The sequence below is a fragment of the Myxine glutinosa genome, chromosome 2, assembly GCF_964187855.1.
Source record: "Myxine glutinosa chromosome 2, kmMyxGlut1.1, whole genome shotgun sequence".
NCBI classification, from domain to species: domain Eukaryota; kingdom Metazoa; phylum Chordata; class Myxini; order Myxiniformes; family Myxinidae; genus Myxine; species Myxine glutinosa.
The window spans coordinates 152495468-152522529 of NC_136262.1; the positions used below are offsets into that span (position 1 = coordinate 152495468).

The 27062-nt window shown below is 48.4% G+C and overlaps 1 protein-coding gene and 1 pseudogene across 1 annotated transcript in view; one reads left to right on the forward strand and one right to left on the reverse strand.

Annotated features, from left to right (window-relative positions):
• The window catches only part of LOC144890806 (disabled homolog 2-interacting protein-like), a gene marked incomplete at its 3' end in the record, with an annotated part of 64824 nt that extends 52342 nt beyond the window's left edge, over positions 1 to 12482 (reverse strand). Inside the window, exon 1 of the mRNA XM_078772646.1 lies at positions 12220 to 12482. Coding sequence (XP_078628772.1) covers positions 12220 to 12482 — 263 coding nt within the window. The remainder of the gene's footprint in view (positions 1 to 12219) is intronic.
• A 4137-nt stretch (positions 12483 to 16619) lies between these two features.
• LOC144890807 (repressor of RNA polymerase III transcription MAF1 homolog) lies at positions 16620 to 18480 on the forward strand (annotated as a pseudogene).
• The last annotated feature ends 8582 nt before the right edge of the window (positions 18481 to 27062 follow it).

Consider the following 27062-nt stretch of genomic DNA (forward strand, 5'->3'; position numbering starts at 1 on the left):
ATTCCCTCCTGAAGTTTCCGCAATCCGGGTTTGATGATTCCCACGGATCGTTCGGCCAAGCCATTTGAAGCCTGGTGATCTGGGCTGACAAACTTATGTTTGATGCCGTTCCGACGTGTGACCTCGGCAAACTTGGGACTGGAAAAACACGAACCGTTATCACTCACGATCATCCTGGGCAGACCATGAGTGGCGAAACAGCATCTGAATCTTTCGATGACAATGGCTGACGTAGTACCACGCGTCACATAGGCATCAATCCATTTTGTGTGCGTGTCCGTAATTATTAGAATCATGCTGCCGTTAATAGGCCCGGCATAATCGAGATGAAGGCGATGCCACGATTCGCTGGGCCATTCCCAGGGATGCAGTGGTGCTTTCGCAGGTGTATTCCGGGTGCTCTGGCAGGGGTAACAATGTCGAACATGATGTTCGATATCAGCATCAAGATTCGGCCACCACACAAAGTTTCTAGCGAGTGACTTCATCTTCACAATCCCGGGGTGACAGTCATGGATTTCATCCATGACCCTGGAACGCAGATTTCCCGGGATCACGACACGACATCCCCAGAGTAGGCAACCATTTTCCACGCTGAGTTCGTTTTTACGTGCTTTAAAAGCCGCAAAAGCTGGGTCACCCTCAGGTAGCAAATTCCATCCAAGCTGTACAGCCTGGACAGTTCTGGACAGAACGGGGTCTCGTCGAGTATGAGTGCGGATCTGGCTGGAATCGAGAGCACAATCTTCCAGATGATCCATCAGTGCGATAATGGATCCTGGTGTAGGCGAATCATCAACGGATTCTGGAAGGGGTTACCGACTCATGGCATCTGCATTTGTGATAGACGAACCGGGCTTATAACATATGGTGTAGTCATAAGCAGCGAGAAACAGGGACCAGCGGATGATCCTGGGCGGTAGTGTGTCAGATGTCGCCTTAGTTGGACCAAACAGACTGATCAGCGGCTTGTGATCAGTGCGAATCGTGAAATGATGTCCAAGAAGGTACTGGCAAAATTTGCTGACGCCGAAAACGATTCCCAATCCTTCCTTGTCAAGTTGGGAATAGTTCTTCTCTGCCAGGGACAACGTTCTGGATGAAAATGCAACAGGTCTTTCCGTACCATCAGGCATCACGTGTGATAATACACTCCCCACTCCATACCGACAGGCATCGCATGTCAGCACAATATCCTTCTCTGGATCAAAATGAACGAGAACATTGGACGATTTGAGCAGATCCATAGAGGTCTGGAATGCTGATTGTTCAGTAGACCCCCAGCTCCGGGAGACTCCTTACCTCAAAAGCCGATAAAGGGGGCCCAAAACGCCGGTCACATTCGGGATGTAACGACCATAGAACTGAAGCAAACCGAGGTATGACTTCAATTCGGTCACGTCTCGTGGAGCAGGAGCATCCTTGATAGCTCGGACTTTCTCATCTGTCGGGTGTAGACCCTCGGCATCAATCGTATGACCCAGGTACGTGACTGATGGCACCATAAACTTGCACTTGTCTCGACGCAAACGTAGGCCGGAGTCCGAAATCTACTTCAGAACTCTATCCAGGTTTTGTAGATGTTCCATGTCCGTATGACCAGTAACCAGAATATCATCCTGGTAACAAACGACGTTGCGTTCGGCGGCAAACAAACTGTCCATGACACGCTGATAAATTCCAGGTGCAGATTTCACTCCAAAACTGAGTCGGTGGTACCTGTACAACCCACGATGCGTGTTGATGGTAAGATACTGTTTCGAATTCTCGTCCAAGCGGAGCTGTAGATAGGCGGATTTGAGATCGAGTTTCGTAAAAGTCTTGCCTCCCGTGAGACGAGCATAGAGGTCTTCGATCCTCGGGATTGGATATTTATCCAATGAAGAACACTTGTTCACGGTCATTTTATAATCTCCACATATGCGGATGGACTGGTCCGATTTTATGACCGGAACGATGGGCGCCGCCCATTCGGCATGCTGGATTTGCTTGATGATCCCCGGATTTTTTTTTTTTCCTTGTATACAAGATCGAGGCTCGTGAAAGAGCGAACATTAATCACACAGAAAGACAAACCGACACATAAAACATATAACATCGGGAGCGGTAGACAAGATGGGGAGAGAGGGGGAAGGACACGAACACAACATTTGAGAGCAGGGACCGAGAGACGTGGAGACATCGAGAGATCTGAGAGAGGGCGAGGGCTTTGTGGGGGGGGGGGGGCATGGGAAGGTGGGAGAGGTATAAAACATATGGACACTGCCAGGACTTCCAGGAAAGAACTTGGAATTCCAAACAAGGTGGATCTGGGGTGAATTAGCGGGGGTAGAAAAGATCAAGGTTTTGGATGGGGGAAGATAAGATATGGTGGTGAACAGCTGTTTTAAAGACTTGGAGGGTGGAGTGGGATTGAAGAGAGTGAGGGAGTTTGTTCCAGAGGCAGGAGAAAAGAGGAATTGAAGGAGTGAAGGTGAGCAGAGAGTCTTGATTTTGGCAGTTTAACCAAAAGAGGGTTGCAGGCAGATCTTGTGCGACCTGTAGGAATATTTGCGGGACAGAGCACAGAGAGAGCTGGGGGGGCAAGGCCAGAGAGGAGTCGGTAGAAGACGGAAAGACCACCAACCTGCCTGCGGTGAGTGAGTGAGAGGCCCTTGGAGTTAGCTTCATCGTGGGAGATTCCAATGATTCTGAATGCTTTGGTTTCAACAGCGTGAAGGCGAGCTAGGTGTGAGGCAGGAGCACCAGCCCAGAGGGGAGAGCAGTATTCCATTGAGCTGCGGATGAAAGCCTTGTATGTGGTGAGGAGCTCAGGTGTGCCAAGGAAGGACTTCGCACGACGGAGGATGCCCAGTCGGCGACTGGCTTTGGAGGCCAGATTTGAAATGTGGGTTTTCCAGGAAAGATCATGGCAGATAGTGAGACCCAAAAGCTTGAGTGACAGAACTTCTTGGAGAGGATTATTCAGAAAGTGGATGGGAGGGTTGTCCAGTCGGTCTTTTCGGAGAGGCATCGTAAGAGTGTGAGATTTGTCAGGATTGAAAGACATGTTCCACTTGTTTGCCCAGTCTGTGATTTTGTCAAGGTCTGCAGAGAGTGAGGAGGCTGCAGACTGCCGATCTGAGGGATGAAGAATGGAGCGACAGAGAGTAGAGTCGTCAGCAAAGAGATAGAGAGGATTTTCAAGAGAGTCAGAGAGATCATTGATGAAGACCAGAAAAAGCACAGGGCCCAGAACACTAACTTGTGGAACTCCAGCCTGAACAGGAAGAGGAGATGAGAGAAACCCATTCAGGGCCACATGTTGACGACGACTAGAGATGAAGTGCGCCAGCCATGCGTGGAGATTTCCATGGATACCAAAAGAGGAGAGTTTGGTGAGCAGAGCGGGGTGCCAGACCGTATCGAAGGCACGTGATATGTCAAGGGAGACTGCTCTAATTTCCTGTTTGGCATTGAGGACCTCCATCCATTGTTGAGAAAGCAGAAGCAGCATGTCCAGAGTGGAGTGTCCAGGTCTGAAACCAAATTGATGATCAGAAATAAAGCCATTGGAGAAGAGGAAAGATTTCATATCTGAAGCAATGATGGATTCCATGACTTTGCTGATAATTGGGAGAAGGCTGATTGGTCTGTAGTTGCTGGGATCTGTTTTTGCACCTTTTTTGTGCAAAGCGGTGATGTTGGCAGATTTCCAAGCAGATGGAAGATGACCTTGAGCAAAAGAGAGGGTGAAGAGAACAGAGAGGGGGAGTGAAAGAGCGGAAGAACATGATTTTAGGACCCGTGGGCTGATGCCGTCAGGTCCAGTTGCAGAATCAGAGTCGAGGGTTGACAGAAACTTTTCCACCTTGTCAGGAGGAAAGGACACAGAGTCCAGGAGCAGCTGGGTACGACTGGCTACGGTGGGTACAGAGAGGGATGGGTTTGGGACACAAGATTTAGAGGCAAACACAGAGTTGAGGCATTCAGCTTTTTCACGTGCGGAGTCAGCCGTGTGGCCATTTAAGGTGAGGGAGGGGATGGAGGGGGAACAAACACCAGAAACAGATTTCACCAGACGCCACCAGGATTTGGAAGAGGGAGACAGTCAAGAGAGTTCGGTCCTGAGGACGGAGAGATATTGTTTCCTGGCTCTCCTGAGGGTGGATACACACTTGTTTCGGGCTTTGTGAAAGGAAATGAGATTTCCTTCCATTGGATTTGCTTTCCAGGAGACGAAAGCAAGTTGTTTCTGGGCAATAGCCTCACCACAAGATTCCGTGTACCATGGACGGGAGGAAGGGTATGACAACTGAAGACGAGAAGGGATAAATCTGTGCATGAGAGAAAGCAATTTACTTTGGAAGAATTCCCAGGATGAGTTGATGTCAGAGGCAGTAGAGATGGGAGACCAGTCCAGATGATTGATGGCTGCTTGAATACCGTGCCACTTGGCCTGAGTGAAATGCCAGACTCGTCGACGCTGAGGAGGCTCTCTGAAAATGGTCAGAGAGATGTCCACTTTAACAAGCACATGATCAGAAGAGCCGATTGGAGCAGAAGAAGAGCAGCAGACATTTTCAGGGAAGTTAGTCATAACCAAGTCCAGAAGAGAAGATTCTCCATTGACTGAGATCCAGGTTGGGAAATTGACAGATTGTGTCAGTCCCAGTGAGTCACAGAAGTCCTTTGCTGAAGAGCCATGGCTGGTGAGAGAGGTACCCACACCCAGCCAACTGGCATGGTGACAGTTGAAATCACCACATATGAGGAAGAGAGAGTTGGGATGGGTAGATAGAAGTTGGTCCATATTATCAGACAGCGAGATGTAGATGGAGTCATCACTGTTTGGTGGACGGTACAACACGCATATGAACAAAAGGTGGGAGCGAAGGGGAAGCCGTAGCCAAAGGTATTCCTGGGGGTGAGGTGGAGAGAGGGCAGTGCAGGGCGAGTGAGGAAGAGAGTTTTTTATAAAGATAGCAACCCCACCTCCAGGACGAGGCTCAGGTCTATCATACCAGAGGAGGGAGTAACCTGGGAGAGATACCAAGGAATCAGAGACATCATGAAGGAGGAAGGTTTCTGTTAAGCAGATCACGTCTGGTTTGTCAGAAGCAACCTGTATGGAGAGATCAGTTAAGTTTGAGCGAAGGCCCCGGATGTTTGAGGTCCATACTGTTAAGGAAGAGGAAGGGGGAGCATCGGATACAGAACAGGGGGGGGGGGGGGGAGCGGTAGGGCAGGATGTGGAAGAGGAGGAAGAGGTAGGGAGAGCTGTTGCAGGTGTGTCAGAGATTACAGAATAGCTTGGAGAAAGGGAAGAATGGGGCGGACAAAAGGTTTGATGGTGTTTGGGTGAGGCGCTGTGAGGTGTTATTTGAGGAGGGGGAAGAGTGAGGCAGAAGGTTGAGGAAGATGAAGGTGAAAGTTGGAAGGGGGAAGAAGCGGGGAGGATATTCATATTCGGGGAGGATTATTGACCTTTGACCTTAATTAATGACCTAATTAGGCAATTTTGGGAAACACAAACAAGATATTCATATTCAGCACAAAATCCCCTTTAAGAAAAACCTATTTGTTTGCTTTTCCTCAAAAATGCCTCATGCAATCACATTTGCTGGAAATTGAACCAGTCTAATATGTCGAGGGAGACAGCTCTAATATCCTGTTTGGCATTGAGGACCTCCATCCATTGTGGAGACAGCAGAAGCAGCATGTCCAGAGTAGAGTGACCTGGTCTGAAACCAAATTGATGATCAGAGATCAAGCCATTGGAGAAGAGGAAAGATTTCATATCCGAAGCAATGATGGATTCCATGACTTTGCTGATAATTGGGAGAAGGCTGATTGGTCTGTAGTTGCTAGGATCTGTTTTTGCACCTTTTTTGTGCAAAGCGGTGATGTTGGCTGATTTCCAAGCAGATGGCAGTTGACCTTGAGCAAAAGAGAGGGTGAAGAGAACAGAGAGAGGGTGAGATAGAGCGGCAGAGCTGGATTTTAGGACCGGTGGGCTGATGCCGTCGGGTCCAGTTGCAGAATCAGAGTCGAGGGTTGACAGAAACTTTTCCACCTTGTCAGGAGGAAAGGACACGGAGTCCAGGAGCAGCTGGGTACGACTGGGTATGGTGGGTACAGAGAGGGATGGGTTTGGGACACAAGATTTAGAGGCAAACACAGAGTTGAGGCATTCAGCTTTTTCACGTGCGGAGTCAGCTGTGTAGCCGTTTGAGGTAAGGGAGGGGATGGAGGGGGAACAAACACCAGAAACGGATTTGACCAGACGCCACCAGGATTTGGAAGAGGGAGACAGATAAGAGAGTTCGGTCTTGAGAACGGAGAGATATTGTTTCCTGGCTCTCCTGAGGGTGGACACACACTTGTTTCGGGCTTTGTGAAAGGAAATGAGATTTCCTTCCGTTGGATTTGATTTCCAGGAGACGAAGGCAAGTTGTTTCTGGGCAACAGCCTCACCACAAGATTCCGTGTACCATGGACTTGAGGAAGGGTATGACAACTGAAGACGAGATGGGATAAATCTGTGCATGAGAGAGAGCAATTTACTTTGGAAGAATTCCCAGGATGAGTTGATGTCAGAGGTGGTAGAGATGGGAGACCAGTCCAGATGATTGATGGCTGCTTGAAGACCGTGCCAGTTGGCCTGAGTGAAATGCCAGGCTCGTCGACGCTGAGCAGGCTCCCTGAGAATGGTCAGAGAGACGTCCACTTTAACAAGGACATGATCAGATGAGCCGATTGGAGCAGAAGAAGAGCAGCAGACATTTTTAGGGAAGTTAGTCATAACCAAGTCCAGAAGAGAAGATGCTCCGTTGACTGAGATCCGGGTCGGGAAATTGACAGATTGTGTCAGTCCCAGTGAGTCGCAGAAGTCCTTTGCTGAGGAGCCATGGCTGGTGAGAGAGGTACCCACACCCAGCCAACTGGCATGATGACAGTTGAAATCACCACATATGAGGAAGAGAGAGTTGGGATGAGTAGATAGAAGTTGGTCCATATTATCAGACAGTGAGATGTAGATGGAGTCATCACTGTTTGGTGGACGGTACAACACACATATGAACCAGAGGTTGGAGCGAAGGGGAAGCCGTAGCCAGAGGTATTCCTGGGGGTGAGGTGGAGAGAGTGCAGTGCAGGGCGAGTGAGGAAGAGAGTTTTTGATAAAGATAGCAACCCCACCTCCAGGACGAGGCTCAGGTCTATCATACCGGAAGAGGGAGTAACCCGGGAGAGATACTAAGGAATCAGAGACATCATGAAGGAGGAAAGTTTCTGTTAAGCAGATCACGTCTGGTTTGACAGAAGCAACCTGTATGGAGAGATCAGTTAAGTTTGAACGAAGGCCCGGATGTTTGAGGTCCATACCGTTAATGAAGAGGAAGGGGGAGCATCGGATACAGAACAGGGTGGAGGAGGGGTAGGGTAAGATGTGGAAGAGGTGGAAGAGGTAGGGAGAGCTGTTGAAGGTGTGTCAGAGATTTCAGAATAGCTCGGAGAAAGGGAAGGATGGGGCGGACAAAAGGTTTGATGGTGATTGGGTGAGGCACAATGAGGTGTTATTTGAGGAGGGAGAAGAGCGAGGCAGAAGGTTGGGGGAGATGGAGGTGAGAGTTGGAAGGGGGAAGAAGCGGGGAGGACGCTTTGAGGAGAGGGAGTGAGAGGGGGGAAATTGAGAAGAAAAGGAGATTTTCAAGATGATCCAGTTCCTTGTCAATCCGCTCACGCAGGGCAAAAGGGACTGGGCGAGCTCTGCAAAATACAGTATTGGCATCCCGGTCAACCCTGAGTTTAGCCGTATGTCCTTTCAAGGTTCCAAGCTCATCCTTGAAGACATCCGGGTACGTATCCAGCACATTTTTGATTGTGTATGCTGCGGTAGCAGAAACGTTGACTGCCCGGAGTTGATGAATGCTTTTCCACTTCAGTCGAATTATGCTCAACCAGCTCCTGCTGAGTAAGGAAGGGCCCTTTCCAGGAATGGCGATCAGGGGTAGGTGAAAGTCACGGTTATCGTAGCCCACCGTGACGTCACATGTACCGCAGGGAACAATCTTCTCACCTGTATAGGTGGAGAGTCCATAGGTAGTAGGTTTCAGATGGGGTCGGTCAGCATCACTCCACAGGTTTGTGAAAACAGCATGGCTGATGAGCGAGATGGCCGCACCAGTGTCGACCTCCATTTGCAATGGTCGATTGTTGACGACAACAGTGGCAAGAAGAGGGTCCCGCCTATGGTGAGAATCAATATGAAGCAGGTCATACGATTCTGAGTTGTCAGAAACAGAGCTCACCTGGTCAAGCTCAGGTTCCTCCGAATCGATAAACTGATGAATCTTGTCAGCAGCTTTCCCTTTTCCCGATTTGCGAGTGATGCAAGCTGGAGCAATATGGCCAGTTTTCGAACAGAAATGGCAGGTTGCATCTTTGAACCGACACGTCTCCGGAGGGTGCTTTCCGTTGCACTGAAAACATTTGTTGTGTGTTTGAGACTGCACTGGCTTCTGACGAGGAGCTTTGTTCCAACGTTTTGGCTGAACATGATCCAACCGATTCACAGCAGGGCTGGTACCAGATGAGCGAGTGGCACCGATGCTTGTAGCGTTGCGTTCAGCACTCTCCATGGAAATGGCGGTGTCTCTGGCATTTTGGAACGTCAGTCTTCTCTCAGCAAGCAGGCGTCTACGAGTGCGGTCATCGGACATGCCAACCACCAGCAAATCACGGAGCATGTCATCAATCGTGTCCCCAAACTCACACAGATGTGACAGTTTTTTGAGGTGTGCAATGAAGTCTGCGATCGACTGACCTTGCTGTTGTCTGCACATGTAAAAATTAAACCGACACAGGATGACTGAAGGAGATGGATTACAATGTTCCTTCAAAGCGGCCTTGAGCTCTGCATACGTGAGCTCCTGGATTGTCCGAGGCCGAATCAGGTTTTTAACGAGTGTGAACGTCTCACCTCCGCAAACGGACAGGAAGACGGCCTTCATCCGGGCTTCGGTCGCGATGCCGTTCGTCTCGAAGTAAAAAGACAACCGCTCAGAATACTCCCCCTCATGAGGGGCGAATTCATCGATATGGCCGAAAGAAGTCATGGTCCAGATGTTTATCCTCGTCGCTATGGAAGGTATCTCGACAAACTACGATCGATTGTCATGCACGTTTATTCACTCTGCCAATACAGGCCCGATTCACCTCAGCGCCATCCGAGCATGGGCGTAGGGATACAATGCGGTCACGGTGTAGGGATACAACGATGAATATTTGCAGCTTCATACATGACAACCTGCTTATCTCATGGTCAAACCTCTGATAACTATTGTTGCCCTTTAATATTTCATTAGTGACAGCAGACAGCCTCGGTCTAGTTACCCTCGCCTGAGAGGTTATTACTCCCGCAGGGAGTGATGCATACGATCGTGTCCATGCGTGTGTGTTCGTGTGTTTGTGAACAGGATATCTGGAAAAGTTCTGAACGGATTTGGATGAAAGTTGGTGGGATGATTGCCCTTGGGATAAGGAAGAATTGATTAGTTTTTGGTGAAGCTCAGGATATTATTCCGGATCCAGGAATTTGTTGAAGGATTTTTTTACCATTGGAAGACAGGGCTCATTTTTTTAAACATTATCTTCTATGTGTTCTATATATAACATTGTGTTATGAAAATAGTTTTCAAATTTGTTGTAAATGTAGTTTAAACTCGTGGTTATGCATTAGAGTGGTGTATTGTGTTAGCAGCGTCATCTTCAAGGTTCTTTTTTTTTTTCTAATGAAGACATATTCTGTCATTTTGAAACCACCAAAGTGTGTATTAGGTTTCCCCGTTTCAGAAAATGTATCGTTTGATACGTATAATGCTTTAAAACTGTTTTTTTTTTTTTTACATCAGAAGAGATATCAACATTTACCTCAGCGAATGTCAATCGCGGTGTCAGTATTTGATGAACTTATAAAGACTTAGGTGAGTTATAAGTGTGACCTGCATGTGCACGGGATTCTTCCCAGAAGAATGAGTGGTCGCATTAGCTCGTACGACTTAAAATAAGCGAGTTTTGTTTTCACGTTTGGGCCAGTTTTACATGTTGTTGTAGGAGCTGGGCTCCAACGTAAATCGGAAGAATGGACGCGACAAAAAGCTGGAATTCGTCCGAGTTTCTTTATTGTGTCAAATCAACTCGGGTACTCTGAAAAGCCCGTTTATCGGGCAGCAATATATATACACATTATCCCGGAGCGTTTGCCCGGGAAAGGCGAGACCGGGCGTGCCCGGGCGTCTTGGGCGAAACCTGGAAAGGCGAGTCTGGACATGCCCGGGCGTCCTGGACGAGGCCTGGCAAGTCGAGAGCGGGCATGCCCGGGCGTCCTGGACGAGCCCTGGAAAGGCGAGGCTGGGCGTGCCTGGGCGTCCTGGGCGAACCCTGCAAGGCGAGTCTGGACATGCCCGGGCGTCCTGGACGAGGCCTGGCAAGTCGAGAGCGGGCATGCCCGGGTGTCCTGGACGAGCCCTGGAAAGGCGAGGCTGGGCGTGCCCGGGCGTCCTGGGTGAACCCTGGAAAGGCGAGACCGGGCGTGCCCGGGCATCCTGGGCGAAACCTGGAAAGGCGAGTCTGGACATGCCCGGGCGTCCTGGACGAGGCCTGGCAAGTCGAGAGCGGGCATGCCCGGGCGTCCTGGACGAGCCCTGGAAAGGCGAGGCTGGGCGTGCCCGGGCGTCCTGGGCGAACCCTGGAAAGGCGAGTCTGGACATGCCAAGGCGTCCTGGACGAGGCCTGGCAAGTCGAGAGCGGGCATGCCCGGGCGTCCTGGGCGAGCCCTGGAAAGGCGAGACCGGGCGTGCCCGGGCGTCCTGGGCGAGCCCGGCATGGTGATCGCTCCGCGTCCTCGGTAGGTGCAAGGCGATTGTGTATACCCAGCGGTAGCCGCTAAATTGTATCCCTAAGGAATGAAACGCACGTTTTCCTGGCTTACAATTTTATTTGAAGTCACACATGCCTCAACATACACTCACTTATGTAGAATTGAACGCTGAATCCGAAAATGTAAGTGAAATTGCCTTGTTTTTTTTAACATTATCTTCTACTAGGGCATGCCCGTACGTGGGTGCAATGCCCGTACGTGGGTACGTGGGTACGTGGGTGCGAGTACGGTGACAATCCCCCCCCCCTCTATTTACATGAAATGGTTTGGTTCATGAAATGGTTTGGTCCATTCGCAACGCCAAAGCGAACGGCGAACGGCTTGCGAGTACGGTGACAATCCCCCCACCTCTATTTACATGAAATGGTTTGGTCCATTCGCAACGACCACAGAACCCCCCCCCCCCCCCCTCTATTTACATGAAATGGTTTGGTCCATTCGCAACGCCAAAGCGAACGGCGAACGGCTAAATCGCCATAGCTCGGTAACTACTTGTCTGATTAATTTCAAACCTTGAAAAGGCACATCCTCGGGTCCCCAGCAATATACCTGGCAAGTTTAAAGTATATCGGACCGGTAGTTGTCGAGAAACAGCGGTCACAGACAAACATACATACATACATACAAACATACAAACATACAAACATACACACAGAGATTACTGGAATTATAGATAGATATATTATATCGATATATATATCTGTGCAGTGTCTGTCTTGTGTTGTCACTGAACTACTCCCTCAAACTGTTGTGAAATTGTACTATTCCAACTTGACTCACGGCGGGAGTATGCGCTCTACTGAGTGGCGTTCTCGTTGCATTTGAGTTTGTTTGTCTGTCTGTCTGTTTGTCTGTCTGTTTGTCCGCACAGAATAAATATGATTTTCTCTACAACCGTTGGTCCGATTGGCAGGAAATTTACACCATAGGTGCAACTCCACCTGTAGTATTTTTTAATGATAATTATGACGTCATAGGTCACGTGGGTCGGCCGTCATCTTGGAAACACCGAAAAACTTTGCACCTCCATATCTCCGAAAGCGCTGAAAAGAAAAAAAATTGACGACTCATTGTAAAGAACTCTGCATTTGGAAGAACATCTGTTAATGATGATGTCATAGGTGCCTCCATTATGACGTCATAATTCGACAAGTACAAAACTTCATCCGATCAAGATGAAATTTCTTGAGCATGATCTTGGGATAAATTGGTGGAGAAAAAATATAATGATGACGTCATCGGTCACGTGGTTCGGCCGTCATATTTGTTTTAACACAAAAGCCTTGAAAACCACTGACACATCCTGGTGAAGGTTTGCTATCTCTGATTGCTCTTTCTTGTTCTTGTTACATATTGACTTGACCCCTGCCTCCACCATGACCATGCCCTCGACGACCACTACGACCATGACCACGATCACAACGACCACTACGAGCATGACCACGACGACCACAGCGAGCACGACCACGACTACGACTACGACGACCACGACCACGACCACGACCATGACCACGATCACAACGACCACTACGAGCATGACCCCGACGACCACTACGAGCATGACCACGACTACGACGACCACGACCACGACCAGGATATCCTCTCTGTTAAATTGCCTGCTCCATATTTTCACTCACTGATGTTCTTTTCATAATCAGCCTTCAAAAGAGTGCTGAGAATGATTATTTATCAATTTAGTATCACGTGGTTTACACACAGATAAAGCAATTATCAACAATGACTATTGTGCATTTATAAAAGAATTTTTTGTGGGTGTCATTCATCTCAGTTAGAAAGGGCTTCCAAAAGAATAGGTATACAGTGAAAATGTCGGTCAGGTGATCATGCCATTCAACCAAATAGCTGCATCTGACTGTGTGTCCTGTGTCTCGGTGTTGCTGCCACGAAGCTGCTCCAGGGCTTCGGATATTTCAAGGTAGTTGGACCACGCAGCATCGATGGTGATGCTCACTGGCTGGGGGGGGGGGGGGGGCTGGGGGGGGCGTGGGGGGGGGGAGGCGTGGGGGGGGGGGAATGTAACCGTCTCACTTTCTCCATGTGTCCACCCGCTGTGGGAGAAGCTGCGTATGGTGTTTGCGCCCATGACGAATGCAGGTCATTTTGTGTGAGGTTGGTTCCAGGATCCGTCACATTATTGTTAATTAAGCAACTCTTGCAACACCCAGAGGGCACAGCAAGCTTGGCCTGCCAAACTGGTCTGGTGGATACCTGTTCTCTTAACCTCAAAACTTATTTGCTTTAGAGTCTAATTTCACCATGGAAGTGAACACGTCACTCCACCTTGATTATAAATGAATAACTTATTATAGACATCCAAACAGAAAACGAAACACAGAAAATACAAAAGGCCAATCACTAACTCCACTGCTGTGGGCCAGCAGGGGAAGCTAAAGAATGAGGGGAGGGAATTGAATCGAATGGAAAGGAATGATTTGACAATTAAAGGAAGGGCGACCTTCCTATGGGATTTTTCAAACTGAAGCCAAACCTTTTTACAAACTGGAAAATAATAAAATATAATCAACTTATTTTCTTGGAGTCGAGTTACAAATGCTTTTTTGTGTATAATGACGAGGTTCGTGAAGGAGCTCGAACGTAGAATGGATCAGGACGAAACGGAGCAAAAGGAACAGGAGAAGGAGAGAGGGGAAACACCAACAACAGGGTTGGGGGACAAAATCGAGGGGGACTTGGAGGAAATTAGGGATGTGGGGAAAATGGGCATGGGGTGGACAAGATGGAAACGTTCCAATTATGGAAATTGCAGAAACAGCATGGAAATGCTTGCACGTTGTTGTGATTCATCCGGTCGAAATAAATCAGTAAAAGTTTATAATTGAAAAAGCTGGACTTGCAAGTTGGAGGAGCCGACGTTTCAGCAAGAATCCACTCGTCTTGTTCACAGCAGACGTTCAAGTGAAGAGGAACCTCGGAAATTTCCAAGTCATTGCCACGTGGTCTGTTGACCAATCCAGCGTCCCGTGATGATTGCAGACGACGTGGGACAAATGTAATAGCCTTGTCCCACGTCCGTGACAGGTTACATCGCAAACCGCCCCTTTTGTTGAGAGATGGTGATTCAACTCTTTCTCAAATTGATTCTTTTACACCACGAGCAAAGCACTTTTCTTCTCTACCCAAGAAGACGACTTGACTGTTATCGAAGCTGTGACCGTGCAGGTTCAAATGCGTATTCACAGCAGAGCCTTTTCATAAGCCGGACGACGATGGTGATTCATACGGGCCTGAAGACTTTGCCAACGTTCTCCCATGCGGAGGGCTCAGTGTGTGATGGGTCTCCACATCCGATGCCATACGCCAAGTCACGTTTCCTATCCTTCTGGATCTTGGCCTTATCATGAACTAACTGGCTGCGTGGAATTCTGTGTGGTTCTTATGATGTAACAATTCCAAATTTGGAGAAGGACATTGTTAACAAAATAATCATAACGAAGTTAACACCTGATGTCGTTTCACTAGTCATTTTACTAACAGTAAACCATGTGACCCACATTGATGACTTGGGTTGTGACGACGATTCTGTAATCGACAAGCATCCGTCACCGTGCGATGCGGAGCTGTCCATGGCTTTGCGTTTACGAACGAGAATTCACCTGATGTTTACGATTATGAAATTAAACACAAAAAATAATGAAACAAAATAACATAAAAATAGGCGAAAAACTACGACCGTAAATATAAACGTAGCCGGTGCTAATTCTCCATCCATATCACAACTTTATCTAACAATGGCAATCTTGAGAAACGTGTTCAATATTAAACACGATGATCCGTGTGATGGTGACATTAGCGTCGACCACAAAAGGTGGAATTGCAGTCTGAGTAAGTGGTTTGAATTGGGCAGGTATTACATTAGTCATTGGTGAGCCAGGTGGGTGTTCATCAACAATCAGGGTAAAGGTGAATCCAGCATGGTTTCCAAAAGATTAGTACATATATATATTTATTTATTTATTATTGTCACCTTCATGTCGATTTGAACCCACAACTCTGCATAATCCGTCATCCATACCTGGAATCAGCCAAACCAACGTGCAAGATGAACAAGAGAGGGTCTTCCTCCAATGGGGGGGGGGGGGGGGCGAGAAATCCATGTCCTCTATTGTAAACACCACTGGGGGCGTAGTGAAGCAATTATTTGATTAATGAACATAATTAAATAATTAAATTGATATACGTGAGAAATATGTGTGGGGAAAATGACATGCTCAGTCAGGGTCGCTCAGATAGCTCAGATGGCAGAGCACTGGTACAGTTCACCAGAGGTCCTTGGGTTGATTCCTGGTCCTGGCACGTAACTTTCCCACATATGTCAATTTCATTTATAATCCTGTTTACGAATCTAATTGTATCAACAGTATTAACTAGCCAATAGGAAATTGACTCCTCTCATCCATGGATATTTCTTGTATTTCCTCTATTTCCGTGAGTCTGATTTGCATTCAGGAACAGAACAATTATGGTTAACTGTTTTAAAATTTCCTCTCTTTTGTCTAAATCCTTAAATTTATTTAAGCGGATAAACCGCTTCAATATTTGGCTTTGTCCTTCCTGCCATTCACCCATCAAATATGAAGAAGAGCCTTTCTAACCCACCGCGCATATGTAACCCATCATTCAATATCTGTGCCAAATTTGAACAAGATCGGTGAATCCATGTCCGAGAAATGGTTGAGGACTTCTTCAATATCAGGCTTTTTACAACTAAAGTGGCCGCCAGTCTACCAGTCGGCCATCTTTCATCAGATCGCAAAATAAAGTGAGGTGCACGTGTTTGTCATCATGTGCTGTGATTGTGCCAAGTTTGAACAAAATTGGACCATGCATGTCCGAGAAATTGTTGGAGACATGCTTAAGTAACAAAATGGCCACCAGTCTACCAGTCGGCCATCTTTCATCAGATCGCAAAATAAAGTGAGGTGCACGTGTTTGTCATCGTGTGCTGTGATTGTGCCAAGTTTGAACAAAATTGGACCATGCATGTCCGAGAAATTGCTGGAGACATGCTTAAGTAACAAAATGGCCGCCAGTCTACCAGTCGGCCATCTTTCATCAGATCGCAAAATAAAGTGAGGTTCACGTGTTTGTCATCATGTGCTGTGATTGTGCCAAGTTTGAACAAAATTGGACAATGCATGTCCGAGAAATTGCTGGAGGCATGCTTAAGTAACAAAATGGCCGCCAGTCTACCAGTCGGCCATCTTTCATCAGATCGCAAAATAAAGTGAGGTTCACGTGTTTGTCATCATGTGCTGTGATTGTGCCAAGTTTGAACAAAATTGGACAATGCATGTCCGAGAAATTGTTGGAGACATGCTTAAGTAACAAAATGGCCGCCAGTCTACCAGTCAGCCATCTTTCATCAGATTGCAAAATAAAGTGAGGTTCACGTGTTTGTCATCATGTGCTGTGATTGTGCCAAGTTTGAACAAAATTGGACCATGCATGTTCGAGAAATTGTTGGAGACATGCTTAAGTAACAAAATGGCCGCCAGTCGGCCATCGTGGATTTGATCTCGAAAAACAATGGCGTGCATATGTAAGCCATAATTCATTTTCTATGTACTAAGTTTGATAATAATAAGGGTAATAAAGGAGGGTTTGAAACGGTGCACTGATCTGCTCGTGGGTTCACGTTCTGTGCGGCATTTTAGAAATGGACATTGTTCGGAAGCTGCTGGGATGCTATTGCTGCCAACGGTCTGTCTCTGTTAACAGGATTGAAAGCTACTCTTGCAAGATGGCTGGAGATGACAAGCAGATGTTCAAGCAATTTTGTCTGGAAGGAGAACCTCACCTCATGCAGGCCTTGTCTGCACCACAGGCTCTGGCCGTGAGCCCAGGAAGGTGTTATACCTAATTATTGTGCACAATCAGAGCTAAAATGTTCCCATAATGCAATGTCCTGCTTCCTTTGATGCGTATTCAAGCTTTTGTTCGCTCGACACAAAAATATTCCCCACTTTTTGTCGCGTGTCAGAGTGCAGAGGAAGGTGGAGACGGCCCCTTGTGTGACACTTGCAGTCGAAAGACGTTGTACTACCTGATGTCGACTCTGAATTCCGCCTTTCGACCACATTACGACTTCAGCCATGCCCGCTCGCACGAGTTCAGCCATGCCCGCTCGCACGAGTTCAGCCATGCCCGCTCGCAAGAGTTCAGCCATGCCCGCTCGCACGAGTTCAGCCATGCCCGCTCGCACGAGTTCAGCCATGCCCGCTCGCACGAGTTCAGCCATGCCCGCTCGCACGAGTTCAGCCATGCCCGCTCGCACGAGTTCAGCCATACCCGCTCGCACGAGTTCAGCCATGCCCGCTCGCACGAGTTCAGCCATGCCCGCTCGCACGAGTTCAGCCATGCCCGCTCGCACGAGTTCAGCCATGCCCGCTCGCACGAGTTCAGCCATGCCCGCTCGCACGAGTTCAGCCATGCCCGCTCGCACGAGTTCAGCCATGCCCGCTCGCACGAGCTCAGCCATGCCCGCTCGCACGAGTTCAGCCATGCCCGCTCGCACGACTTCAGCCATGCCCGCTCGCACGACTTCAGCCATGCCCGCTCGCACGTGTTCAGCCGTGAACCGTCGCTGTCCTGGGTTTGTGTGCAGTTTGATTTTTGGGCATCACGAGTAAGATGGGACAAAGTAGTGAAAGGTAATGTGTCGGCGCTTGTGGGCCGTGTCTGCAGGTGGAGAATGCAGTGAATAGTCCCCTTGGCTCTGCTGCTGGCTCCCGCTTCACCGAGCTCGGACCTGCGCTTTGGAAGGCTATCGACGATGAGATTGTGCTGTCTGAGTGTGACATCTACAGGTGAGAGCAATTTTTTTTAACCCTCTGCCTCCAAGTTTAGAGGTTCATGGAGGATGTTCATTTTGGAACTGATGACATCTTCCCCTGTGCTTTGGACTGATTGTCGGTCGTGATTTGGCTTGCATCACCTGTGCTCCCACCCCATCCAGCTACAATCCTGACTTGGCTTCTGACCGCTATGGTGAAGAGGGTAGCCTCTGGTCCTTCAACTACTTTTTTTTTACAACAAAAAGTTGAAGAGGATCGTTTTCCTGACCTGCCGCTCCGTCGGGTAGGCACGCCATTTTGAAATGCGTTGTGACACTGCAAGTGTAGTCCGTCTTTTCATGAGACGTGCGGATGTTCCATCACACCTGGATGCGCGAATGATCGTGTGCAGCAGTTTCTCATTGCTGTGTGACTCTCGTCTACCCTGGAGTCTCGACATGGTATTGGACGAGGAAGACTACTTACAATGTGAAGGGTAGTTTAATGGTAAGTAGCGTCCTTGTATTTAACGAATGTTGTGGAGGTGAATGCTCGCACCCAATTTCGTCTGTCGAAGAATGTTTGTTTGTATATCCATATCTATTTATTTATTGGGTGAATGCGGTTGCTAAATGAAAGTGAAGTTGACAGGCCTTGCCGTGTAAGATGCCCATTGACTTGTGCTTTCACCGCAGGATGTGCTTCCCCTCGTACTCCACCCAACTGCTCCCCATTCTGGCATGGCCTCTCATCGTTCACCTTCACCGGACGATGTTCTACTTCCTGGTTTTACATTTGGAGAGCATTATACCGTTTGTTTTGAATATCAGAAGTCAAATGACTACGTGACCTTTTGACTCGAAACTGGCCTCGTTTTGAGTATTTACCTTTTGCACCTCTCGGTCCACTCTGCCACGGGAAGTCAACAATGTAGAGATTACCTATATTGCACCTGTCCAGGTTGACCGTTAGATTTATTCAAGCATGATTTGCAAAACAAAATGATTTTTGGTATTTTTTGGGGGGTGTGGAGGATCATTAGTTGTAGTAGTACAGGAAATGGAGGCAGACGATTATCCACGAGGACTAGGGACAAGCGTTACGCCGAGGTCCCCCGTCGGTGAAATGATGAGTTGACAAAGTGGAAGACGCAAGGCGGCCATCTTGGATTTTGACGTGACGACCCAATTTTCCATAGCGTTCTCACTTATGCGTAGATACACCCAAACACCAGATTAGACGTTAGTAGTTCGTTTATTTTTCAAGATATTTCGCTCACAAGGTTCAGACATATGGTGGTGGCCATCTTGGATTTTGACGTGGCGACCCAATTTTCAATAGCGTTCTTCCTTATGCCTAGATACACCCACACACCAGATTAGAAGTTGGTACTTCGCTTATTTTTCAAGATATTCCGCTCACAATGTTCAGACATACATGGATGGCGTCAGACATACATGGCGGTGGCCATCTTGGATTTTGATGTGGGTTTCACCCACACACCAAATTAGAATTCGGTCCTTCGCTTACGCACGGACGCACACACGGACGGAAAAACCATAGTCCCCCTTTCGCTCCACGGTGCGACGGGGGACAAAAACCCGCATGAACCTTTTTCGATTTTCCTCCATCACGTGAACTTTTAAATCGTCGCCCTGTGCATGTAACTTCGCTCTTCATCGGGTTCGTTTGTGCAGCAGCTAACAGACTGTTTTTCCCCAGCAGTCCAGGAGTGGAGCCGGGCCGATGTTCCAACACGACTCTTCCTCACCCATTGAGTGACCGCGTGCAATCTTAAAGTAGTGCTGTCTGGGTATCTCTAACACTTACCTTCAGCAAATTGTTTGAATACCGTTTGGGTTTGTAGCCGGCTAAGCCGGTGTTGTGAATGAACGCGTACGTATTATGTTGAAAAGCCAGATTTTGCTGGATCCTTTGAGAATTCCAAGCTTTGACGCACCAAATCACTCGATGGAGGCCGCCATCTTGCGGATGCGGAAGTGTGCATAAAAAATTGCGAAAAAATTCAACAGGAGTTTGTTTCAGTTTCACCCGTCTTTGTTTGATTCACCATCTTATGCACCTCTAATTTGTAATTAAAATACTTTAAGACCAACCTCCTTCCCGGGCCCGCATGGGCCCTGGTTATCTTCAACGAAAATCGTCACCCATCACAGGAACCAATGAGATTCGAGCATTTGAAAAAATATTTCAAAAACCAAATCACTCCATGGAGGACGCCATCTTGCGGATGCAGAATTATGCATAAAAATTGAGAAAAAGTTCAATAGGAGTTTGTTTCACCCATCTTTTTTTGATTCACAATCTTATGCACCTCTAATTTGTAATTAAAATACTTTAAGACCAACCTAGTTCCACTGGCCCGCATGGGCCCTGGTTATTTTCAACGAAAATCGTCACCAAACACCGGAACAAATGAGATTCGAGCATTTGAAAAAACATTTCAAAAAAGCTTACCGGTACCGCGTTTCGGAGGCTGAAAACGGCGTCAAATATTCTAAAATTGACGAAGAAATATTTTTTCGAAATCTCGCGGCCGTAGGGGGTAATTTTTCACGGCCAGAAATATCCGAAGTTGAGACGGAATTCACCGAATTAATCAAGAAGGAAATTTTAGAAATTTTAATCTCACCCAGAATGCAAATGGTGTAATTTTGAACAAGGTACGGTACCTACTACACCTACCTACTACCTAACCTACGTAATCCATAGTGATGGGTAAAATAGTGGCAAGAGGCTTTGGCTTCGCCGGCTCATTGCGGCTTTGCAGTGGGGTACTAGTACTGTTAGGTTGTTTTCCTTTTATAAGCAGCTTGTTTCAGCCACGTGATAGTGAGGATGCACCTCTGTTGTCGCCGCGACATGTGCAGCTGGGGTTATGGTACTGGATTTACAAATGTTGTTTTGGCAACATTATTTTAATGAACAAATTGATCGTCCGTGCTAATTTCAGATCAGAACCCGTCCTCCGCACTGTAATTTTAGACACTTGCTCCAGACTAGTCCAGCTTCCAGGAAACAGTTACTCGTGAATGAGAACAGGCAATTGTTTGGTGATGCAGCTAATGCAGGCATAGTGGTGTCAGACCGCAAGTTGTTGAGTTTTTAAAAAAAAAATTGCATTTTGTTTGATTTGATATTAACTGCTTTAAAGTGTCTCCAGCTCGGCGAGGATCCTCTGATCCTCCTGCCATTGAAGCCACGACCACCGACAAATTGTGAAGCCCAGCGTCGCGCCGTCCGTAAAACTTTTATCCTTTGAGAGAATTCGCTAGCTTTAAAACGTCATCAGACATTCTTGTTTGGAAATTCCAGTGATTCGTTAGCTGGTTCCAGGACATAAAAAAAAAAAAAAAAAAAAAAATGGTTTCCTTTGGATGAGTCGACCGTTCCGGCAAGGGAAGCAGATTCAAACTTCTTCTTCTTTCGTGTATCATCAGATGGCCAGCTCAGTGTCGTGCAGCCATGCCCTCGTCTCTGGTCCTACATCGAAGAGGCCGGCTTCTGAATGTGGTCTGTATAGGGGGCAGGTGGTAATTATGTGTTCGGCAGTCTGCTCAGGCTCGCCGCACTCGCACGCGGCGCTGTCTGCCAGGCCCCACATCTTCAGCGATGATTTGAAGCGGCCGACCCCCGTACGTAGACGGTTCAGCAAGGTCCATTGCAGGCGTGGTAGGTCTTCTCCTATGACACCACCTCCCTGGGTCCCAGATGTAGCGGTGGATGCGGGTGGGCCCGGCCGTTTCCCACACCTGCTTCCAAGATGCCGCAAGCCATGCGCTTCTAGACAGGTCCTCGGGGATAGAACTGAGCATCTCTTGTGCCGCCTTGTTGTAGGAATGGCGGGACTTGAGTCTGCTTGGAGGCGCCACTATCGTTGTGGTGTTGTGCAGGATGTGCCAGTCGTGTTTCTGGGCATTCCTTGCCAGGGCGAGGGTAGCAGCCTCCCGTCGGAGGCCGGCCAGGGCGAGTCCCGCTAGGACTGGCAGGTGGAATGCCGGGGCAGGCTTCAAGCAACCAGCTACAATGCGGAGGGTGTTGTTCATGGCAACATCAACCTTTCTCACGTGTGGGCTTCTGCTCCAAGCTGGGGTGCAGTATTCGGCTGCAGAGAAGACCAGGGCTTGCGTGGATATTCGTAGGGTCTTGGCGGAGGCTCCCCAGATTCAAACAAACAAGCGTTACGCCTAGGTCCCCCGTCGGTGAAGTGATGTGAGTTGACAAAGTGGAAGACGCAAGGCGGCCTTCTTGGATTTTGACGTGGCGACCCAATTTTCAATAGCGTTCACTTATGCGTAGATACACCCACACACCAGATTAGAAGTTAGTCGATCGTTTATTTTTCAAGATATTTCGCTCACAAGGTTCAGACATATATATTGTGGCGGCCATCTTGGATTTTGACGTGGCGACCCAATTTTCAATAGCGTTCTTCCTTATGCCTAGATACACCCACACACCAGATTAGAAGTTGGTACTTCGCTTATTTTTCAAGATATTCCGCTCACAAGGTTCAGACATACATGGCGGCGGCCATCTTGGATTTTGACGTGGGTTGCACCCACACACAAAATTAGAATTCGGTCCTTCACTTACGCACGCACACATGCCCGCACGCACGCACGCACGGACGGAGGGGAAAACCATAGTCCCCCTTTCGCTCCGCGGTGCGACGGGGACAATAAATCGATCGTTTATTTCTTCGCTTCAAATTGAATACCACAATCTGCACCCTCCTCTATTGATGGACCGAGCAGGTATGCGTAACGTTGTACGAATTTAAACATGTCACAGTGCACTTTTCTTACATTAGGAGGTAACGGTCTTGATTTTTAAACTCATTCTCGATGCAGTAACAACGTCCCACGCAATTCGAGAAAACTAGCCAATGGCAGTCGTATTCAAGTGGGGCATAGTGGACTCAGTACAAATAGCGTGTGTAAGTGTTTTGATGGCCTAGTTGGTACCACAAAAATACTGGACAGTCCCCAACGCTGCCTTGGCAATATTTCCTCCCTTAAACCTATTTCTCCCGACCCGACCTAAGACCTCCAATCTTTGTTCTTCTCAAAAATGGATTCCTTTTTTCCCCGAGTGACTTGTGTCAAATAGTTGCATTCTTTTGAAGAGCATTGACATTTGTCTGACAATTATATAAATGTGTGCACATTTATTATTTTCATATGATTAAAAAACAAAACATTTATCAACTTTGTGTGCATGCCATCAAATTATTATGCAGAGTTAAGCAGAGGGTGTCACGTACAGGTCTTTTACAAATGGCGGAAGATGACTCGGTAATGGTGTGATGAGATCGTGGCCACACGGCTTTGCCACGCTCAATGGACCGACAATGCTCAAATGTTATTAAAGTTGCAAAGTATACAAGTCCGAGTTCCACGTCGAGTACAAATCTAGCGGTGGTCAGTGAAACACCAGGCTCTCACATTGGAACATTCATCCTCGGGCTGTTATAAGGGTTAGTTGGCTCCATTGTGTACACATTTAATGACCCACAATATATCTTAAAGCCCTCATTCGTGCTTGACTCGACTCAGGGCCACGAAAAATTCGTGTGGTACAATGGAGGGGGAATGCCAGCCAATGGGCCCGGTCCCACAATCTCCACAAGCCAAGTAGCGGAGCATGGTTTCCGAACCAACTGCAGCTCCATTTGCGGCTTTTGTGAAACCCACATTTTCAAATGTATACATGTCCTCTACGATCCAGTGGTGCTCAAGTGTCTCTGTCTGTGGCTCCTCAGCTTCAGCCACTGCCTTCTTCTGGTACACGCAAGGCAAGGACATCTAAATGTGTCAAAAAAGGACAAAATTTAATATTTGTTAGCATGTCATGCTGGTAGAGTGAGAACATGAATCAAGCAGAACGACACACACACACACACACACACACACACACACACACACACACACACACACACACACACACACACACACACACACACACACATACACACACACACTGTTACAGTTTTTAGAACCTTCACGAGTAGTAAATTTTAGTAAATGTTTCCCTTATAAATGTTCCCCTGTAAATATCCCCATCAATTGGCTTGTTAAAGATCGCACCTGAGTTAGTCCATGTACAACATGCAGCGAACCATAGGACCTCTCCGTGGTTATTTCATTATTATGTGTTTCAGTTAAGGACCTGTTCCCAATAGTTGAATCTGCGTTGCATTAATCAAATAAGATAGGTCCCTTTCAATTCCCCCAATCGTCTCCGCAAAGTAACAGTCGGGCGGCGTTCGCTGCTCCTTGCCTTGATTCGGTTGTGGGCCCCAAACCGCCATTAGCCATGCGGTCAAGCCGAGGAGGAAGGGGGCGGAGCCGCCAGGTCACGGGCATGGCACGCCGACGCACCACCAGAGGCAGGGCCAGCGAGCCCCCACCAGCCAACCAGGGCTGACGAAAGACCATCACGGGCGTGGCTCTATGAAGCGCACATTGATTTAGAAGCACGTAATATAAGCGCCAGCGCGAAGCCTTTTTACGGAGATGAACGGAGATGAACGAGAGTCGACTTGGGTTGGAGACGGCACGTGGTGAGGTCTGGCTGAGAGAGACGAAGCTGCGCGGAGCCCTTTGCCAAGCTGCTTTGGAAAGCCCTACCGCGTGAACGAATACGTGAAGCTGCCGCTGGCTGTTTGCTTCCAGCCCGGAGCATGGACCTGGAGCGGACCTCCTTGCTGTGCCTCTGCCAAACCTTCCAGCCCTGCTGTCCCACCTGGACCCTTCTCCTTCTTCCAGTCATTCCTGCCTGCTATTCCCCTTTCATGTAAGTCTGTTTGTCTGTCTGTCTGTCTGTCTTGGGCATTGATAATATAAGACTGTTTAAGGCTGCCCTGTGTATCTTCTTCTTCTTCTTCTGTATATTACTTTCGTTTCTTCTTTGGTTCTGGTTTTGTATATAGTTAATAAATGTCTGTTATTTCTTACCTTTGGTTTCTTCTTTCCCCCGATCGCTTTCGTCCTGTCTCCAATTGAGTACCTGTGGCACGATTTGGCCAACGCTCGGAATCGGGTTAGTCAATTGCTAACGGCTCGAATCGCGGATTGCTAAACCACTCGGCAAATACCATCTTGTCCGTGGTTCGAGCGGTACTTGTCTCCCTGTTTTGCGGAGGAATTGGTAAAGGTATTCGGGAGAACACCTTGACCAATAACCCTGACCAATTTCACCCGCAAAAGAGCGTTATAAGTACCAGGACTAGAGACGGCCAGCTTAACAGGCCAAGGGGATTAACCCCCCCCCCTTGCTAAGGGGAGTGCCGTCTCTGAGATCCGTAACAATTGGTGTCGTGGAGTGGATTTGGACCCGAACCCCCCCCCCCCAAAAAAAAACCATCTAAAAATTTGGTCGAAATTTTGAGCGGCCGAAATTTTATTTAATGTCCTAAATTAAAATCGTGCCATGGATAGTCAAGGTGATCGGGTGCCGGTAGGGGAGAATGAGGAGTTAGAGGCAATCCAGGACCCCAGGGAGGAGAAGAGCAATGAGTAGGCGGTAGCGGGGGTTGCAGGCGCACAAGATGGCGGCGCCTCGCACATCGCGGCGACGAGGGCCGCACCCGCTGCACCAATGGGGGTGGGCGAAATGCAAGCCTTCATGGCCCAATTCATGGCGGAAATGCAGAAAAAGAACGACAGTATGGATAAGGTGGGAGAACAATTGGAACGAGTGGGAAACCAAATCGGGGAATTGAGAAATGAGATGGGAAGCCAAATCGGGGAATTGAGAAATGACATGGGAAGCCAAATAGGGGGGCTCAAAGGCAAATTAGGGGGCCAATTGGAGGACGTGGGTAATCAAATTGGGGAAATGAAGGATGGGTTAACGGGGTTGGAAAATAGAATGGCCACCCAGGAGAACCAAATGGAAAGGGTGAAGAATGGGTTAGAGGGGCTAGAAAACAATATGGAAGGCAAATTGAGGGAAATAGGGGAGCAATCCACCCGGGAAATTAAACAGATGGGGAATCAGATAGAGTAGGTAAAAAATGGGTTGGAAAGTAAATTGGATGCCCAAAGGAATGATTTGGAGCAGATGAGGGCGGCATCTACCAAAGAGATGGGAGAGGATATAAGGCGCGGAGTGAGCGAAGAGGTCGCGGGAGTACGCGACGAGGTGAAGCGGGGTGAGGAGCGCATGGAGAGAGAGGTGAGGAACAGCACGGCTAGGTTACAGGGGGGTATCGAGGAGTTGACGCAGGGAGTAGGGCAGCTGACAGTGGGACAGAAGGAGCTTGGGGAGAAGGTGGAAAAGAACACGGCGGTGATAGGAGGGTTGAAAGCGACCCAGAAGGAAATAAAGAAAGAATTAATAGCGACGAAGAGGGAATGTCAGATGGTACATGAGGGACTGACGAAGAGGTTAGAGGGGGTGGTAGAGGCAATGGAGACAAAAGAACGGGAAGTCAGGATGCACATAGAAACGACCAAGGTGGCCTTAGGGCTTAGAGGAAGAAATTGAGGGGGCGCACCGGGAAATAAAGGAGGTGAAGCAGAAGCTAGAGGAAGTGGAAGAGGGGGTAAGTGAAATTAAGAAGAGACGGAGGGAGACTAAGAAAGCGATAAAGGAGGAGGTGATGGAATTGGTGCAAGGTCTGTGCTCACAGAGTGATGATGTGCTTACTGACCAAATAAAGAGTTTGCAGGTGGCGGAGGAGAAGCGAAGGAGAAGAGGTGCCGAGGTGAGTGGCGATATGCTCGGCAATGTATATGGTGTGAGGGGAGATTCAGCGAGCTTGGGTGTTGGTCTAGACCCGGGCGTTCGTGAGGGGCCGCTGGTGAGTTGTGCGACTGGTGCAGAGTGCGTGGAAAGAGGGTGTGTGCAAGGATGTCCGACCATGGGGAGTGCGAGAGGTATTGGTGAGCAAGGGTGTGCGGGTATGGAGTGGGTAGCGGGTTGCGGAGGGGCGACCCAGGCATCGACACTGACAGGGGTAGTGTTCAGAGGGACGGGGGATGCACGAGAGCCCCCCGGGAATAGTGTACTGTGGGGGCCCGAACGGTTCGGCCCCGCGCTAACCCCGCAAGGAGCGACGCACGGGGTCCGGCCTTCGGGCACCCACAAGGTCCTACTCGCGCCATATGACAGCAAGAGTGATCTGAGGGCGTACCTGGCGCAGTTCGAATATGTATGTGGAGGCAACGGTTGGAATCCAGACGAAGGTGGAGTACACCTTGTGGGGGCACTGCGCGGCGCGGCGGCGGAGGTGCTGACAGCTTTACCACGGGGTGCTCTCACCCTGTCAGCCCTCCGCGCAGCCTTAATTAATCGTT